The sequence below is a fragment of the Delphinapterus leucas genome, unplaced genomic scaffold, assembly GCF_059928025.1.
Source record: "Delphinapterus leucas isolate spDelLeu-1000000601 "Yukka" unplaced genomic scaffold, BTC_Dleu_Yukka2 spDelLeu_asBTCV2_sq25, whole genome shotgun sequence".
Classification (NCBI taxonomy): Eukaryota; Metazoa; Chordata; class Mammalia; order Artiodactyla; family Monodontidae; genus Delphinapterus; species Delphinapterus leucas.
The window spans coordinates 9,831,575-9,850,015 of NW_028322234.1; the positions used below are offsets into that span (position 1 = coordinate 9,831,575).

Here is an 18,441-nt window from a genome sequence, read left to right on the forward strand (position 1 = left end):
CCCCGAGGCTCGCAGGGTCTTTACCTGCCCTTCCCTCCTCATTTCTTTCATCAAACGTTTATCAAGGGGCTCTTGTTCCCTCTGAGTTAGGCCCTCTCTGAGCCCCTGAAATTCAGGGGTGATCAGTACTTGTCTGGCCCCTCGGAGCTCACAGGCAGGTGGTAGACTATCAGGCAACCCAACACTGATATCGCGGCACGTGAGATAACAGACAGGATGCTTGCAAACACCTCATGTGGTCCTGGGAGGTCAGGGAAGGCTTCCTAGAGGAAGGGCTCTGCAGGGGCAGCTGGAAGGGGCTGGCCAGACAAAGTGGTGGGAGCCGTGTGTCAGACAGAGGGCACAGCAGGAACAGGGGCTTGGTGGTGACACAGAGTGCGGTCTGCCTGGGAAACTCGTAGCCGGTTCTGTTTTGCGTGGGGCAGGGGCGCAGTGGGGATTAAGCAGTGCCTGGGGGGGGGGGACTCACCTTCATCATGAGCACGATGGTGTTGAGGGCAATCATGGCCATGATGGTGTACTCGAAAGGCGGGGACACCACGAACTGCCACATACGGTACTGGAAACTCTGCTTGTTCTGGGGCATATGTCGGGTCAGGGGTTTAGCGCTGATGGCGAAGTCAATGCAGGCCCTCTGCGGGACAGAGCGCAGCGGTGTGAGGGCCTGAGGCAGGAGAGGGGCGGCTGGACACCCAGCACCCCCCGTCTCATTCGATGCAGCTCTTCTGCACGTCTGCCTGGATGTCTGCCTCTCCTGCCCACCCCACACCCCCCATAAGCTCCTCGCCATGAATGTTTTCTTGTGCTGACACTCCCCCATGATCTCATTGAATCCCCTTAGCAAACATGACCAATGGGTACTATCAGTAGCTCCCACTCTGCAGGTGAGGAAAATAAAGGCTCAGAGAGGTTAAGCCTGACGTGGCACAGCTGCCTAGTGGGCGAACCTTGAATTTCAACCAGAGTCTGACATTGAAGCCTAACCATTCTTTTTTAAAATTTTACCGAAGTATAGTTGATTTAAATGCTGTGTTAATTTCTGCTATCCAGCAAAGCAATTCAGTTGCTTTTTTCATATTCTTTTCCATTATGGTTTATCACAGGATATTCAGTATAGTTCTCTGTGCTATAACAGTAGGACCTTGTTGTTTATCCATCCTATATATAATAGGATTCCTCTGCTAATCCCAAACTCCCAATCCTTCCCTCCCCCCAACCCCCCACGCCCTTGGCAGCTACAAGTCTGTTCTCTATGTCAATGAGTCTGTTTCTGTTTCATAGATACGTTCCTTTGTGTCATATTTTAGATTCCACATAAAGTGATACCATATGGTGTTTGTCTTTCTCTTTCTGACGTACTTCGCTTAGTATGATAATCTCTAGGTCCATCCATGTTGTGAAGCCTAACCATTCTTTCTTACCGACTATTTTGCTTCTCCTTCTCTTTGAGGGAAGGAGACAGGGAGGAATAATAATTGTTTAGTCTTAGAGGCCAACAAAGCAGAGGAAGAATGCATTCTAGGTCCTCCACCTAGCTTGGATGATTCTACAGAAGCAAAAGGTCATGCGTATACTCTCTGGTGGACTGGATTTTCATTCGTAAATATTCACCACCCCTCCCTGGGGGAGATTATACTTCCCTGCCCCACTGACATCAGACATGTGACTAGCTCTGGCTAATGAAATGTGAGAAGTGACACACGTCACTTCTGGGCACAAGCCACAAGAGTTGGACCATGGTTTGCCATTCTCTCTTTTTTATCTGAAGCACCTTAGAGGGGAACCAGAATAAAGATGACATGGAGCAGAGCCACCTGGACATGCAGTCCAATTCCTTTGTGGATATCTGGCATTGAGATGTGAGGGCTGCTTGTTACCGCATCATAACCTAGTCCAAACTGACTGATACATACACAACTTCTCTCTGATGTGTTTTCCTCTGGAAACCCCATGAAGGGCTGCCCTTCAGGCAGACTGGATTCTGCTTGAAGAATGCTGCTGTTCCCTCCCCAGACGCCCGCAGAAGCTGGTTCCTCTGTATGTGTGTGTGTGTGCATGTGTGATGGGGGGGTGTCAGTTTTTAAGTGGGGATGTAAGTGGGAAGTGGTACCTCATTTTTCTCCAGGCTGTATTCCTCCATCATTTTGTCCCCCTGCTCCTGGAAGGTGATGATGATCAAGGCCACAAAGATATTGACAAAGAAGAAGGGGAACACCACAAAGTAGACAACGTAGAAGATGGACATCTCCATGCGGTACCCAGGGCTGGGACCCTGGTTCTCAAAGGTGGCGTCCACGGAGTGCTTGAGGACCCTGTGAGGACCGGGGTGGGGAGAGGGGGAAAGTGAGACAGGGGAACAGAAATGGAGGAAAATATTAAGAGGAAACAGAAAAGAAATGAAGAGTCGTCACTGATTTCTGACTGCAGTCACTGTGGTTACTTTATGAAGCTGTAATCTTCCCGCCTCTTTTGCCTGTGGGGAGTGTTGACAGCAATGTCAGTTACTTCTACTGCCCTGTATTGAGGGCCTGTTATGTGCCAGAAATGATGTTCAACATTTTATTCATTTTCTCAGCAACCCTCTCAGGGAGGTTATTACTGGCTCCGTTTTGCACACAAGGAAACTGAGGTTCGGCTGTAGATCACCCACTCAGATGCGGCCAAGGTGGGATTTGAAACTAGGTTTGTGGTGATGAATGGGAGTCAGTAGGGGGTCATGCAGGCGGGCGTATGTGTGTGTGTGTGTGTGTGTGTGAATATTTAAGCACAGGTGGTCGTGGGAGCCAAGGAGGGGTAATGAGGATGCACATGGAAGGGAGTGTATGCACGGCTGCTCTGTACATTTGCACAGATCACTCACTGCTCAGGTGCTCTGCATCTAAGGGCACCATTCATACTGTAGACCTGATAGATTTGTGTATTAATGGTGACAGCTTTTTGGCAGGTGGCCATAAAGTGCCTTTTTGGAGCAAGATCATTAAGTATATTGCAACGCTCTTCTGACAGATGGAAGTAAAGTCTGTTGAGGAATGGGTGTCTTTAAAAATTCGCTCAGAGGTGCCTGAAGGGCTAGCGCTGGCCCCGCGCGTGTGGATACTGAGTGTGTGCATGGGTGATTAGACAGGCATGTGTCGGTTGGGGTGTTTGCTGAGCGAGGGAGGGAGGTGAGGATGCTGAAGGTAGCCACTGGAATCTACCAAACCTTCAACCTGCATTCAGCCGAGACCTCTGGAGGCACTTGCCATGGGCACAAATTCAGCGGGTGTCAAACCCCTCAGTAATCGAGATAAATAACATTTCACTGTAATATTTAGTATTTCCTGCAACATGTTAAAAAGTCAAAAGAAATGCCCCAAAGCCCCTGATGAACAAAATCTCAAAAATTTAAATTTTGAGGCCTTCCCTAGCAATCCAGTGGTTGAGACTCGTGCCTCCAATTCCGGGGGTGCAGGTTTGATCCCTGGTTGGGGAACTAAAATCCCACATGCCACGCACCGTGGCCAACCCCCCCCCACCGCAAAAAAACCCACCCCCCCAAACAAAAAAAAACTTAAAAAAGAATTAAAGTTTGGACTTGCACAAGTCAGTCTCCCCCGTGTCACCCCAGCCTTAGCCCTGTCTGGGACAGATTGGTCCTGTGGTCAAACCGACTTGGAAAATGCCAGGTTCACACCCCCCTGGCTTGGAGGTTTTTGTTCACCAGCACCGGAAGGGTTAAGAGGATGCGACCGCATGTGTACGTACATGCGGCCTTTCTGTAAATTAGAAACGGTGCCTGTGCTGGGAGCACACAGCCCCGTACACTCAAGGGGTTGGCAAGCCAAGCGACCGCTGGATTTCTGCCCCGAGAAGCCCAACCACATATGGCCGATACTGTTCTGCTGACGTCTTGCATCTTGCATTGTCCCCACTTCTGGAAGCCAGGAGCAAACCCCTCCCTCCCTCAGACCTTTATCAGCACTGGGCTCTTGGACCCTTTCCTCTCCTGCTCGCTGGAGGCCCCCCGAGCTCCTCCTGTGGGGCTTTCTGACTGGACCACTTACTGTGGCCAGCCTTCTCCCGTGGACACGGTGAAGAGGGTCAGCAGAGCCCATAGCACGTTGTCATAATGGAACTCATACTTCTTCCACTCTCGGTCCCGCGCCTTCACCTCGTTCTTCTCATAGAGGAGGTACTTGCCACTGCCACAGAAAGTGGTGACCATTAGTAAATGGAGGGACGCCCGTATTTGGCCACCAGACAGAAGGGAGAGGGGGAGGAAGAGGGGCTCACCAGCCCACGCTGCTTCCCACAGCCCAGGAAGCCCGTTTCTCCCTGGAGCTTGTGTGCATCCATTTGGAGATAAATCCACAGATGGTGCCACAGCCCTGTGTCCAGTGGGAGAGCCAACTCAGAATCTTGTATCCTTTTCCAACTTGAACACTTCTAGACCCAAGGGTGGGAGCCTCAGGCTTGGGGGGAAGTTGAGAGCAGGAAGTGAGACAGGCACATTTCTGGGTTCATCAGGCCAAGGGGGGCAGCCGCTCGCTGTTCCTTCTCAGGGTAGGAAACAAAGGTTAGCCCCAGACTCCTAGCCCAATGCCTGGGATCCTTCCAAATCCAGGAACCAGCCACCAGAATAACCACCGGCTGCCCTTTTGTGCATAGTAATTGTTTATACTAGTGACAAAAGCAATATTGACTGAGCGCTTGGTCGGTGAGAGGCGCAGCACTTTCCTGGACTGAGTCCAGAACTTTCCATCATGAGGATGACCCAAAGGTGGGGAGATTTCAGGTCCACAGTCTCTTAGCCACAATTCCAAAATCCAGACAGCTCTGAAAACCAAACATTTTTTCCTAATCCGGCAGTTGGCAAGTTCCAGCCTGCAGACCAAATCTGGATCTGGCCCACAAGCTAAGCAATGGTTGTTTACAGTTTTAAATGGTTGAGACTAAAAGAATTCGTTCATGACAGATAAAAATTATAAGAAATTCAAGTTTTAGTTTCCAGAAAGAAAGTTTGATTGGAACACAACCATGCCTATTGTCCGCGGCTGCTTTGGAGTTGCATTAGGTGCAACGGAAAGTGTATGCAAAGTCAAAGACAGTTACTACCTGGCCCTTGACAGACAAAGTCTGCCCATCTCTGATCTAACGCGTTTGGCAACAAAACCTGACACAGCTGCATGTGAGCCTCTTTGGACTTGTTACTTATCCCATTTGGTGCAAATAGTTGTATGTTCCCAGGCAGAAATATTGCATTTGATCACAGGGCTGCATTAATTTAACTGTGTTGTGTGGGACATGCACCCCAGAATATTTCTAAAAATCTCAAAGTATTTTGGAACACATGTGCCTATAAAGGTTTCATACAAGGGAACCAAGATGTGTATTAATATCCCCTACTTGACAAAGGTGGCAACTCAAAAGTTAAGCAACCAGCTTATGGCTCATCCTGAAGCCATGGATCAGAGGCTCCTATTCCAAAACTGTCTTTCTTTCTACTTATAGATCCAAGCTGGTTGTAATCGGGTCACCCCCAACGCCCAACACCTCAGTTTCCAAGCCCAGGATGAAATGGAGAGGACCTTATGGTCCTTCCCCCTCCACGTCCTTAGCCTGCCTTTTGTCTATGCAAAAACTTTAGCCAAAATATGAGTTTAATCATAAAAGTGAGAAAATGCAGAAGCAAAGGAAAACAGTCAAAGGAGACCAAATAATAATAGTTTAGTCACTAAGCATAGTCAAGGACCTTTAGTTCCTTCTCAAGGGCTATAGATAATATTCTGAGCCATATCCTGTGATCTGTCTCATAGATACTGAAACCCCACCAGGTAGAAGAAGTCAACTACATGATGACCAGACTGTAGCCATGACAAAAGCTGCCACAATTCTGAGAATTGGCCTCAAGGAAATGGGAAAAATCTGACCCTGGAACTGAAGATTGACTGTACTTAAAACAATCAAGATGACGCTGATCAGGCCACCACAGGACCAATTTTAAGATGACTGTCAGGGCTTCCCTGGTGGCGCAGTGGTTAAGGATCCGCCTGCCAATGCAGGGGACACGGGTTCAAGCCCTGTCCGGGAAGATCTCACATGCCGCGGAGCAACTAAGCCCGTGCGCCACAACTACTGAGCCTGCGCTCTAGAGCCCACGTGCCAAAACCACTGAAGTCCATGCGCCTAGAGCCCGTGCTCCGCAACAAGAGAAGCCACGGCAATGAGAAGCCTGCGCACCGCAACGAAGAGTAGCCCCTGCTCGCCGCAACTAGGGAAAGCCATGCACAGCAACGAAGACCCAAGGCAGCCAAAGATAAATGAATACAATAAATAAATTAAAAAAAAAAACAGTTGACTGTCACAGCTGACCGTGCTGTTTCTACATGTAGCTCCCTCTCTCCATCTATAAAAACTTTTGTCCACTGGTTGTCAGTGCGGGGGGAAGTTGGCCTTTGGACGAGAGTCTGCCCTCCCTGCACCAACCCCCCCGCCCGCAGTTGCTGGCAAAATAAAGCAAACGTTCCTTGCTACCAACTTTGCCTCTCTATTGGCTTTTGAGCGGTGAGCAGCCGGACCCCACTTTCGGTTACAAAGAGGCTGGTGCATCTGGCCGCCCCCTACCTGCCAGCCCCGATGGGGATGCCTAGGAGAGTCAAGACTCACCGGCAATCTTTCTCAAACTCCTTGGACTCATCGGTGCAGTGGAAGAACTTGCCCTTGAAGAGCTGCACGGCCACAACGGCAAAGATGAACATGAAGAGCATGTAGACGATAAGGATGTTGAAGACGTTCTTGAGTGAGTTCACAACGCAGTCAAACACGGCCTGGTGGGTGGGGTGGGAGAGACAGCGTGAGGGGCTGGGAACAAGCACGGCCTCCACCTCCAGCCGCTCATCATACCCAAGTATCGTCATTATTCCTATTTTACGGGCAAGGACGTGATCCAAGTTACTCGGTTAAGGCCACGCAGTTCTGAGAAATGTTGGGGCTCGACCCGATTCTGAGTTTTTATGCATCGAAAACCCCCAATTTTAACCCCTGGGAAATGGGGCCGCTTCTCCGAGCTTCTCCAAGGTAAGCTCATGGCTCTTCAGGGCAAGAGGAAAGGTCCTCGATGGAGATGTCATTTCCTGTTCATTCTGTGTCCCTGCTTCACGTCACTCCCCTCCCCATAATCTGGAGTTGTGGTCCCCTCCCTTTTGCCCACTGATCACTTGGGGGCACTCTGGATTTGCGAGCTGACTTCACGTGCCCTGCGTAAGATGGAATCCTTCCATCCTCCTCTAGAGAAGGCAGGGGTCCCAGCCTGGAATGTTCTCCACCACATTCTGCTATTAAATCACAGCGGGTCCTAACTACAAGAAGGCATCAAGGATTGTCAGCCTACTGGAATCACACGTTAGCTCTGCCGGCTTCCCCTGGGGGAAAGAGTGCATAGCTTTCATGGGGCTTTCAAAGGGGGCTGTGACCCAGAAAATGGCAAAGAGCCACTGAACCGACTACTTCTGGGTTCCACATATCTCAATGCAAGCAAGCTTTCCCCTCCAGAGGGCGGCCACATTTCCTCTTTGAATATTTATCAACAAAAAGGGGGCATTCGAATCATTATTTTCCAAATCATGGGGGAGGGGCACACCACCGGTGATATCAGACGTACTTTTAGGTCCTATAGGAGCCCAAGACCAAGTAACACTGAATCACATGGTAGCAAAGTTATTCTCTCTCTAATGCTTTCAATCCTTTTGAGTGAAGGAGAAAGTCTTCCTTAGTTGTTACTGTGTTAACACCTAACATTTATACTTTTCCTTTTTTTTTGGCCGCGCCATGCGGCATGCAGGATCTTAGGTCCCTGGCCAGGGATCGACCCTGTGCCCCCTGCATTGGGAACACAGAGTCTTAACCACTGGACCGCCAGGGAAGTCCCTGTACTTTTCCTTTCTAACCAAGAAAGAGCAAGTATCCATGCTCAAAGTCTTTGTCAGGCAATTATTTTGGGCTAGATTTTAATAACAGTTATATTTTGAACAGATTTTTAGTTTTACCTTCTATTAACAGTGGGTTTTGGTTTTCCAACTTAAGAAACTTGACAAGCATTTCCTTTTCAAATAAATCTACTCAGGTAAAAAATAAAGTGACTTAAAGCAACGTATTAAGAAAGAGATAATACAGGTGATCCTCAGGTGCATCATAAATTGAAAAGGGGTGTTTGAATGATTAGATTTCATTTCCTTCCTTCTTTTTTTTTTTTTTGAAACAACAAGCTTTTGGGAAATTCTGGTTCATGCTATTTTTTTCAAGTTTCATTTATTTATTTATTTATTTGCGGTACGCGGGCCTCTCACTGTTGTGGCCTGTCCGTTGCGGAGCACAGGCTCCGGACGTGCAGGCTCAGTGGCCATGGCTCACGGGCCTAGCCGCTCCGCGGCATGTGGGGTCTTCCCGGACCGGGGCACGAACCCGTGTCCCCTGCATCGGCAGGTGGACTCTCAACCACTGCGCCACCAGGGAAGCCCCTATTTAGTTTTTTAATTGAAGTATAGTTGCTTTACAGTGTTGTGTTAGTTTCTGCTGTACAGCAAAGTGAATCAGCTATACGTATACATATATCCCCTCTGTTTTGGATTTCCTTCCCATTTAGGTCATCACAGAGCACCGAGTAGAGTTCCCTGTGCTAAACAGTAGGTTATTATTAGTTATCTATTTTATACGTAGTAGTGTATATATGTCAATCCCAATCTCCCAATTCATCCCACCCTGCCCCCCCTTTCCCCCTTGGTATCCATACGTTTGTTCTCTATATGTCTGTATCTCTATTTCTGCTTTGCAAATAGTTCATCTACACTATTTTTTCTAGATACCACATATATGCATTAATATACAGTATTTGTTTTTCTCTTTCTGACTTACTTCACTCTGGTGGTTCATGCTATTTTGGAACAGGAGATATTGGACCCTAGAATAGGCAGGTGAAAAGTTAAAGGTTATGTGGGACCAGAAACCTAGTTTCCTGCTTCCCAGATTAGGGTTATGCCTTGTATCCACATGATGCCTTCATGGGAATTAAGAAAAGGGATCTCAACTTTGCAAGAGACATTTCATCTATTGGAAAATTACCATGATATACAGATTTTGTTCCATTAACTCACTTTACTGCCATCTACTGGAGAGTTGTAGTAATAAGTATATCCATATATAATGACTGTGCTGTTAGCAGCATCCCTTTCAACGTACTGTCCTTGAGCAGTGTGCAACCTGCTCAACTGTACGTGGCAACCCTGATAGATCTTCCACATACCCCAATCTCACCTTGAGCTTTGGCAACCGCTTGATGGTTTTAAGAGGTCGTAGCACCCGAAGGACTCGGAGGGATTTAATCGTGTTGATGTCCTTTCCTTTGCTATTGCCACTGTGGAGGGATGTTAGAATGGGGAGAAGGGAAAAGAGGGAGCCAAGGTCAGGCTGGGTGGTGGGTGGTCCACAGCCCCAAGTGGCCCCACCCTCCCAGGCTTAGGAGTCTGGGGTGGGCCTGGCATAGCCATGTCCTTCCCGGAGAAGAGTAGTCAACTCCCCTGCTACATCTGGGCTCAAGAGCTAGTGAGTAGATGGCCCTTTGTGGTTTTGGTCTCTGGGTTTGTTGAGGGCCCTGGCTGAGCCTGTACAGCTGTATGGGGTGGCTCTTGGATCCAGCACGAGGAAGTTGGCTGCCCCCTGTGTGCTCTCTTTGGAGGTGGTCTTAGTGAGCTTTTAGAAAATGGGATTCCTCCCTCTTCCAACAGGATCCAGGAAATGCTTAAAGTGGCCTTTAAACCAGAGCTCCCTTCCCCCACCCGCTGCCCCACTATTCCCTGAGCCCACAGGAGCAGAAGGAACCAGAACATCAGATGTCGAATCTCTGCCTCATTCTTTCAGGGTATCTGAGCTCAGACTGCTGCATAGGGGTTCAGCCCAGGGTCTACTGGGCCTGCGTCTTAGCACTGCAGATATCATGACACCCTTAGCCAACCATGATTCAAGCGCCCCCAAAAGGAAGGCATTGGGTGTGGCCATCAAAGGCTTGTGATTAATGGAACTCACCACCCACCCAGCTGCCCAAGCCAGAAACCCAACACTCGTGTTCAGCTTCCTGTCCTCCATCCTTATCCCCAATGGGTCACCCTCCTACACATGGCACCATCATAGGTCAGACCCCCATTATCCACCTCCCAACTCCCCCCCCCCCACTCCCTGTCTCTCTCTTCTTCCATCTTTTCTGCACACAGTGGCCAAAACCAATGACCATGTCACGCTCCTACTCCGACTCCTTCAGGAGCAGCTGAATTCCTAGAAGTGCAAACCCCTAGCTCGGCATTCAAGGCTCTTAGGAATCTAGTCCAACTTACCTTTCTGTTTGCGTTCCCATTGATTACTACACAACCCAAGCCCCAGCCACATTCTTCTGCTTCTGTTCCCTCTGCTAGAAATGCCCTTCCTCCACTTCTTCATTCACAGAACGATGCAGCCCTCAAAGGCCAAGGTAAATGTCCCTTCATCTGACAGCCTCCCCTGACTGCCTCTGGGCTCTGTCAGACCCCAGTGCTGTTTCAGAATCACCTTTGTTCCTGTCATTGGCTTCTGGCTTTAGACAGAAAACTCTTCAAAGGTGAAACTGTGATTTCTTCTCCTATGTGTTCATTTTCCCTTTAACCTTGGTTCTTGTCTCTGCCCCCAGCATGTGCCTTGTGTGTAGTTTCAGGACACATGTGAATGGATCCAGATCAGAGGTCTTTGGGGGCCAGTTAGCAAACATCTCCCTACAGTTCTCTTGGGTCATGAGTAGAGCTGCCCCAGAGACACCCACCGTGGTGTGCCCAGGTATCCAGGTGCAAAAATATTCTTCGTGACATTTGCTTTTTTTAGGGTTCCTTTTTCTCATCTTTCAGAGAAAAGAGAATTGGACTTTAACCTGCCAGCCACAACCGTGCTCCAGGATTCAGCAGTCTGAACATGGGATTTTCTTTTCTAAACCAAAGTCATCAATCATTATTATCTCAAGGCTGTGCACCCAAAGTATGAGACACACATCAGGAGAGTCACTGAGATATTTTCAGGCAGATCACGAACACAATTAAGGAACGGGATCACACAGGGAAACAGCTATGTTTTCTTCAAGTTATCTTTCAGGCCTCCTGTTGTGGTCGGAGAGGAAGTTTCTGCTATGTGTTCATAGGTCTTTAATGCCTCCCTAACACAAATTTCCCTTTTAACAAAGAACCCAGCTTGAATGTAACAACTTGTCACGCAACTGTTTCATTCTTGTTGGATTCACTTTTGCAGTTGCCTGTTCTATCTGAGGTTAACAATACTGGTTGTAAGGGGATGGCATAAAGTGTTCTAGCAAAACTAAAATGAAGTTTAGACTATGTGTTGGTGGAAAAAACGTCACGCAAGTGGACCTCTAGGTTGTATGTGGAACGGGTTAAAATCTTGATGGGCCAAACTGCTAACATTTGGGAACACACCTCCTGGGGCACATCTACTCATCTAAAAATGACTCCATGGGCATTCTGGGGGTCTCTCTCCTAGGAGGCACTTCTCCCTGGGGAGAGGCTGAGAACAATCCTGTTTGTTGAGACACTGAGGAGAGTGTTCCTGGCAGTTTGGCCCCTGAGCACGCAGGAATGGCTTGACCAAGGTGTTCTTACAGAAAACAACCAGATTTTCAAATCACTTTGTTGAGAGTGTAGATGCTCCTGTTGTGGGGTGGGGGGGTTACTTACTCCTCTTAAAGCCCAAGCCCTGGTTGTTTGGACTGTCCACGCTTCTCCCATCTGGGAAGCTGGACATTCACTCCCCTGATAACTACCCATCCGGCTCGTCTGCCCTACTGAAATAAGACCATGGGGAGACCCCCTTCCACGCCCTTTATGTTCTCTTCCAACAACTGGGCTAAATGGTGGGTCCTGATGAGAGGCAGTGGCCAAGACCCCTCCAGGCTCCTGCTCCTTGGGGAGCAGGCTGAGGGGACTCTGGTCACTGCAGGCGACAGGACGGTGGCAATGACACAAGGCTACAGAAACAGGCCCAGAACCAGTGTGGCTGCATCAGAGCACAAAGAACGAGACAGAACGAGAGAGAGAGAGAGAGAGAGAGAGAGAGAGAGAGGCACTTTACCGTGTACTGCTCCTGGTGACGTGGCGTCGGAGGGCGAGACAGATCGTAAGCGGCCTCAGAAGAAAGAACACAGAACACACACATACATGCACACACACCTGGGCACTCCCCTGCCCTGCCTGGGCACCAGGAGGGGCCGCCTTAGGCTCGTGGGCCTGGATGGTATCCATCCTTCCATCTGGAAGACGCTTGTTCCGTCCCCTGCCTTTGGCTGGCCCCCGGCACTGCCCAACAGCACCAAGAAAGCCGAATTTCCAAGTAGCAGGACAGCCCAAAATTATCAACTACCAAAGGCAAATTCGCCACTGAAGGTCCCTGCCAAGAGCTGGAGAAAAACCCCTTTTCTCCAGAGGTTCTGGGACTGGAAACTTTTAGAATGTCTTTTTTTTTGGCCACGCCTCGCAGTATGCGGGATCTTAGTTCCCCGACCGCGGCCCCTGCATCAGAAGCATGGAGTCTTGACCACTGGACTGCCAGGGAAGTCGTTTAGAATGTCTTGAAGGGGGTGAGCTTTGGAGTTAGGGGGACCTGGGTTTGACTCCCAGCACTGCCCTTAATTATTGTTCTCATCTGTGAAACAGACCTTTGGGGGGCTGATGCTTGATACACAGTAACTATGGCTTTGGCTTTACCCCCTAAGTTATGAAGGAGAAGGGGGGCAGCTAAGAGTTCCAATTTGGGATGAAATTAAGGGGCAACTCTCAAGAGCCTTCTGGGAAAACGTGGGCCTGGGGGAAGCTCTCTGCATCTGGCAGTGGCCCCTTGTACAACTCATCTTTGGAATCAAGGTTCAGTCTCATTATGACCCTCCAACCATGACTGGAGATCAAGGTGCAAGAAACTTGATTGCCATTAGAACAGTGGAAGCCCTACTGCCAAGCAGGTTCTCTACAGAATATCCCACCTGCCACCCCCTTTTGAAGTTAGTGACATTTCTAAAAACATAATGGGTCTTACAAATATTCCCACTGGATTTTTCTTCCCCCTGCTACCTTTCGTTTTACCTCAGTGGCTTTCAAAGCTTAACATATCTAGGAATTATTGCATAGATAGAATTGTATAGATTCTGCTTTTTGGATTATTGAGGAATTTTTCAGTGACAGTGATTTCTGCCCAGCCTGATGGATGATGTTAGGTGTAATATGTGAGTCTTCTGAATGTCACTGCAACTGTCTGTGGCAAGGTGGTACCATTATACCCATTTTCCAGATGAGGAAGCTGAGGCTCAGAGAGGGAAAGTGACTTGTCCAAGGTCACACAGCCGGGGAAGTGGCAGACTGAGATTCAAACCCAGGTTTGTGTGTCTTGCATGCTAATCTTCTTTCCATTTCATTACACACACACAAAAGAATGCCTTCAGGGGTAGGGGCTGTTTTGAGGATGGGGATAAAAAAAAAAAAAAAGGCAGCCCGGGGGCTCCTTCTTTGGCTTCCTGGCAGTTGGGTTCCTGAGCACGCAGGAGTGGCTTGATCAGGGTGCTCTGCCAGCCGTGCTGGCCCACTTTGAGGGAGGAGTGGCAGCCCCAGATGGACTCTTGGCAGTGAGGGCAGGGTCATGATTTGCCAGCTGCTGAGAAATGTCAGTTGGCTACCCCGTTGCATGGGCACAGAGCGTGATGTCAAGTGTGGTGACTCATGAAATGGTGTGTTAATGGTGGTCGCATGGACACAGCACACAGTCAGTAGATGGAGCAGGACACACGCACACAGATATTTGGGGGAGGTGCAGGAGGGGTGGAAACCGTCGGGAGAGCTTCGACACATCCCTTGGAGGACCACGGGGATCATTTCCCCATATCCGAGACGGGGCCACAGTCACAGCACTGCAGAATCCTTGCCTCCTCATTCTGCTGACTTGTGAAAGTCTCCATGTTCAGTGCTGGGAGATGGGCAGCAACCCTCAATCTGACAGCTGACTGCCCTCCACAATCTCTCTGGTCGTCAGTTTCCTCATGTACAAAAAAGGAATACTAAGAGAGCTTCCTGCGTGGGGTTGTAAAGATTAAGTAAATGGAGGCTGTTACTATCATTATTACCCAGTCAGGTTTGTCAAAGTTATGGGGAAACTGAGGCACAGAGAGGTTCAGGGACTTGCACATCTAGAGAGAAACCGGACAGCCTTGCTGGAAGCTTTTCCTAACACCATCAGGTTCATTTAACACTTGTTGGGGTTCTCAGCCTTGTCTATGAGGAGACAGGCACATAGGACAGATAATGTGAGTTAAAAGAACAGAAAGAAAAGAAGCAAAGGACTCTGGGATTGGACACTCAAGTGGAGACTCTCAGAGCAACACCTACTCCTGCCGATGTGACCTCCGTCTGGTAACAAGGAAAGACAATAAGGAAAGTCCTTGTAGGGCGAGAGACCTTTTCAGGTAAGAGAGGCCAGAAACCTGAAGGCAGAGGGAGGATTCTGAAACTTTTCTGGGGAAAAATGTAGCAGCCTGGGTGGGGGGCCCCTTCTCTGGCTTTCTGGCAGATTGGCCTAAGGCATGCAGGAGCAGCTTGATCAAGGTGCATGCCAGTTGTGCCTGGCCTGTGGCCCTGCCCTGGAGGAGGAGTGGCAGTGACAGATTCTTGGCAGTGAGGTGGGGAGGGTGTGGCAGGGGTGGGGTCTCAGAGTCTACCTCTTCCATCCCTGTGACCATCACATAAAGGCGCTCCCCGGGTTGTCAGCTCTTCTAAAACCCCAAGAGAGTCCCCAACACTTGTCAGGACCCCACTGGCAAAATCTCACACACCCCAGTTCCTGCAAGATCCACGAGCTCACTGGGACTCATAGGGATGACCTTAAATCCCTGTCCAGCCCCTTTCCTCACATAGGAATTTAAAAAAACAATTGGAAACAGGGATTTTCAATGGCATTAACTGGCTGGCTTCATGCCTGTAGCAACTTCATAAAACCAGCTTCACAGGTTGACTCTACAAAGACGCTGCTAAATTTCTCTGAGCTGGAGGCTCATTTTGAATGCCCTTGTATAACTTTATATTTAAAACAAAAGCTCAAAAATTAAAAAACAAAATCAGCTCCCTGTGGCAGATTCTTTTGCAGACGCAAAGAACCATTTTGCTTGATTCTGGGTGGAAAAACAATTTTGTTTTCGCAGATTAGGTTTGCTTAAAGTTGAGCCTAATTGTAGCTCCAGGGGAACTGTGGCCCATCATGGTAAAGCTCTACGGTTTGAAAGGCTTGTTCCCAGGTCTTTCGAAGGCCACACTTTTCCCAAATTGGGAGGCCAAATGAGGGATGGAGATGGGACAGGGCAATAGTGGGGGCCCCCTCTTCAGCACTGAAGCTTGTTGGCTCCCACAGAGGTCTGGAAGGAAAGTGTCAAGGATGAACTGATGGGCAGCAGACGTTACCTCTATTGTACTACACCCAGTGGTGGCCACGGAGGGCAAAACCCACCACCCAGGGCACAGCTGGCAAAGGGGGGTGTTGTGTGTGGAGAGATGGATGTGATCTCTTTCTGAGCTCTGGGGGACCTGGGCGCTGCTGGGCAGACGTCATCCTGGAGGGCTGGAGGAAATGTGGGACGGGTGCTTGCCTTCCCTGGACATGAAGACTACCCCAGGTCAGAACATGGTGGGGACTGGGTTTTTGATGCCAGAGCAAATGGCAGAGTGTCTGCCTTCTCCAGGCCATGGGGCCCAGGTTAGGCAGAAGGTCAAGGCGAAGGACAGGATGGAAGGGAGAGAGAGAGAAAAGAGTCTGGAGGAGAGGGAGAGGGAGAAGGAGAGGGTAAGAGGGAGGGGAGATGGGAGGAGGGAGGGGAAGGGGAGGTGGAGAGAGAGAGAGAGAGAGAGAGACAGAAAGGGAGTCAGAGAGAGGGAAGGAGAGAGAAAAGGGGAAAGATAAAGAAGGAGAAAGACAGAAACAGGAGCAAGGGAGGGAAGGGGATTTGAGATGGATTCACCCCAGGATGAGGGCAGTCAAATGTTTTGGCTTCTCAGAATCGAAACTTTCTCAGGACCTAGCATGGTGCCTGACTGACACCTTGTAGAAGTTGCTCACATAACTGATGGACAGAGGGAGGAGCATAGTTCATTACATTCTCATATACACAGTGTATTACCTTTTAGAATCTTTTTTGGGGAAAGAAATTTGTGCTAACTTGATAAGAAACAAATTGTATCTTGTTTGTATTTTATACATCTCCTAATTCCAATGAGGTAGGTTTTTTTTTTTCATTTTTTATTAGTCAGCATTCTGTGAAATTTCTGTGTTAAATCCTGTGTTCACTTACCTATTAAGGTTCAGTGTTTCTTATTGATTTGTAATTGCTTTTTATATCTGAAGGCCATGGATACCTTGTCTTATTTGTGGTAATCTTTCTCCTCTAATTTCCTGTGCACTTTGATTATTATTAGTATTAAACCTACAGGACATCTTAATGAAAATGTAGCCAAACTTCTTGAATTTTTGAGATGATCTCTTCCATCGTTCTAATGATCAAATACTCAATTACTTAAAAAAGTGGGAGAGAGAGGAGGAAGAGTGGAAGAGGGACAGAGGAAGAAAGAGAGAAAAGGAGAGGGGGTGGAAAAGAGCAGACACAGAAAGGAGGAGAAAGTAGAAGACAAAGAGAAAGGGGGTGGGAAGTCTGGCCAGAGTCAGAAATACATTCAGCTTCCTGACCTTCATGGTACATCTCCACCAGCTCAGAGGTATCCAGAAACTCTGGAGATTTCTTGCTCTTCTGACACAACTTGATCTCATTGTGTTCCCAGGGGAGGATCTGAGAATGGCCCAGTTTAGCCCTTAAATTGGAAACGGGCCACCACATTGGCCTCCTGAAAAACCAAGTCCTCATTGTTTGGTCAGGTGGGCCATTCAAGGACTCTTCCAGGTCTGCTGAGAAGGGGCCCAGGAGGCAGAGGCAAAGGGGAAGCCCCTGATTTCTCATTATGTAGGTGAGGTGGGTCCGAATCCCTTTGAGGCTTTTCTTTCTGGGAATGGTCCACTGTGATGGGCAGAGACAGGGTCTCTAAGAAGATTTGTTTCTGGATTAGGGGCAGGTTAGGTTTTTCCATCCTGCCCCAAGCGTCTACAAGTTGAGGAACGTACTGCTAAGTTTGCTACCAGGGCCCTAAGAGCTAATGGCTACTCAGCCCTCGGATGCCATCTTGGAATCGCATCTTGGAACGGCTACTAAGCCTTTGGGCGCCATCTTGGAATGATTACTGAGTCCTCAGGTGCCATCTTAAAATGGCTGCCCAGAATTCGGGTGCCATCTTGGAATGGCTGCTCAGAAGAACCCAGCTACGATTTTGACATGGCTGCCCAGAATTCAGGCACCATCTTGGAGCTGCATGATGAGGCATGACCTTTCAGAGGGTCCTAGGACTGTCAGGAGAAGTTCAGGACACACAAGGGGAGTCATCAGGTCTATAACTACAGGGCCTTCGGGCACAGGGTGGGGAATCCAAATTCTCATGCACATTCGTCTCCTGATTGTCTTTTGAGGGGCTCCCCAAAGAGACAGTGGCTTGGGCAGAGCTTGTAGAGCAGAAGGAAGATGAGATGTCCCGGTGGGGCTAGTCTACAGAAAGCAGCAGAGCAAGGGGTCGGTGGCATGGCTGTGTGAGGAGGTAGAAGGTGGGAGGCCTTCTCCTTCTTCCTCCGTGGTGGCCATCATGCAAAAGCCAATCGAAGCTCTTCCCGGTGGCATGCGGATGCCTCCCACCACCCTGGAGCCCACTCTCCCCTTCTCTACACCCCGAGAACACGTCCCCTGATTCAATGGGCTGGGGACGGAGGGACGAAGAGGCAGGAGGAGTCCTCGAGAGGACACTTACGTGAAGGCAAAGGCCACCAGGGCCCCACTGACCACTATGAAGTCAAGAATGTTCCAGAGGTCACGGAAGTAGGCACCCTGGTGCAGGACGAGCCCCAGGTCGATCATCTATGGGAGGAGAAGAGACAGCGCTCTGATCCCTCATCCCCACCCTGGGGAGCAGCATCCACCCTTTAGCCTCAGGAGGAGGCGCAACAGGAGGGGGCATGGTAGTCAATGGGAGCACCTCATCCTGAAGGGCTGGGACAGTGGCCAGAGGACCTGGGGGAGGAGTGAGAGCCCCTGCCCAAGGCACCTTCCCACCTTGTGAAAGGTAGTTCTGACTTGCTGGTTCTTAGGTCAAAACCTTGGGATCCCCCTGGGTTCCTCACCCCACGTCAGATACATTAGCAAACCCTGTTGGTTCTGTCTTCCAAACCTTCCAAGAATCTGCCGACTTTTCACCACCTTCTCTGCCACCACCCTGGGCTGGTCCCCACTATCTCCTGCCTGGACCAGTGCAATCGCCTGCT

General features: G+C 49.3%; 1 protein-coding gene across 2 annotated transcripts in view; it reads right to left on the minus strand.

The window, feature by feature from the left end:
- Positions 1 to 18,441, minus strand: part of CACNA1A (calcium voltage-gated channel subunit alpha1 A) — a 236,709-nt gene that overhangs the window by 42,188 nt on the left and 176,080 nt on the right. For both annotated transcript variants that reach the window (XM_089905382.1, XM_089905383.1), the window contains exons 24-29: positions 17,931 to 18,037; positions 9,289 to 9,388; positions 6,646 to 6,806; positions 4,044 to 4,181; positions 2,111 to 2,312; positions 470 to 634 (exon numbers count right to left, since the gene is read on the minus strand). In XM_089905382.1, coding sequence (XP_089761508.1) covers positions 470 to 634; positions 2,111 to 2,312; positions 4,044 to 4,181; positions 6,646 to 6,806; positions 9,289 to 9,388; positions 17,931 to 18,037 — 873 coding nt within the window. The remainder of the gene's footprint in view (positions 1 to 469; positions 635 to 2,110; positions 2,313 to 4,043; positions 4,182 to 6,645; positions 6,807 to 9,288; positions 9,389 to 17,930; positions 18,038 to 18,441) is intronic.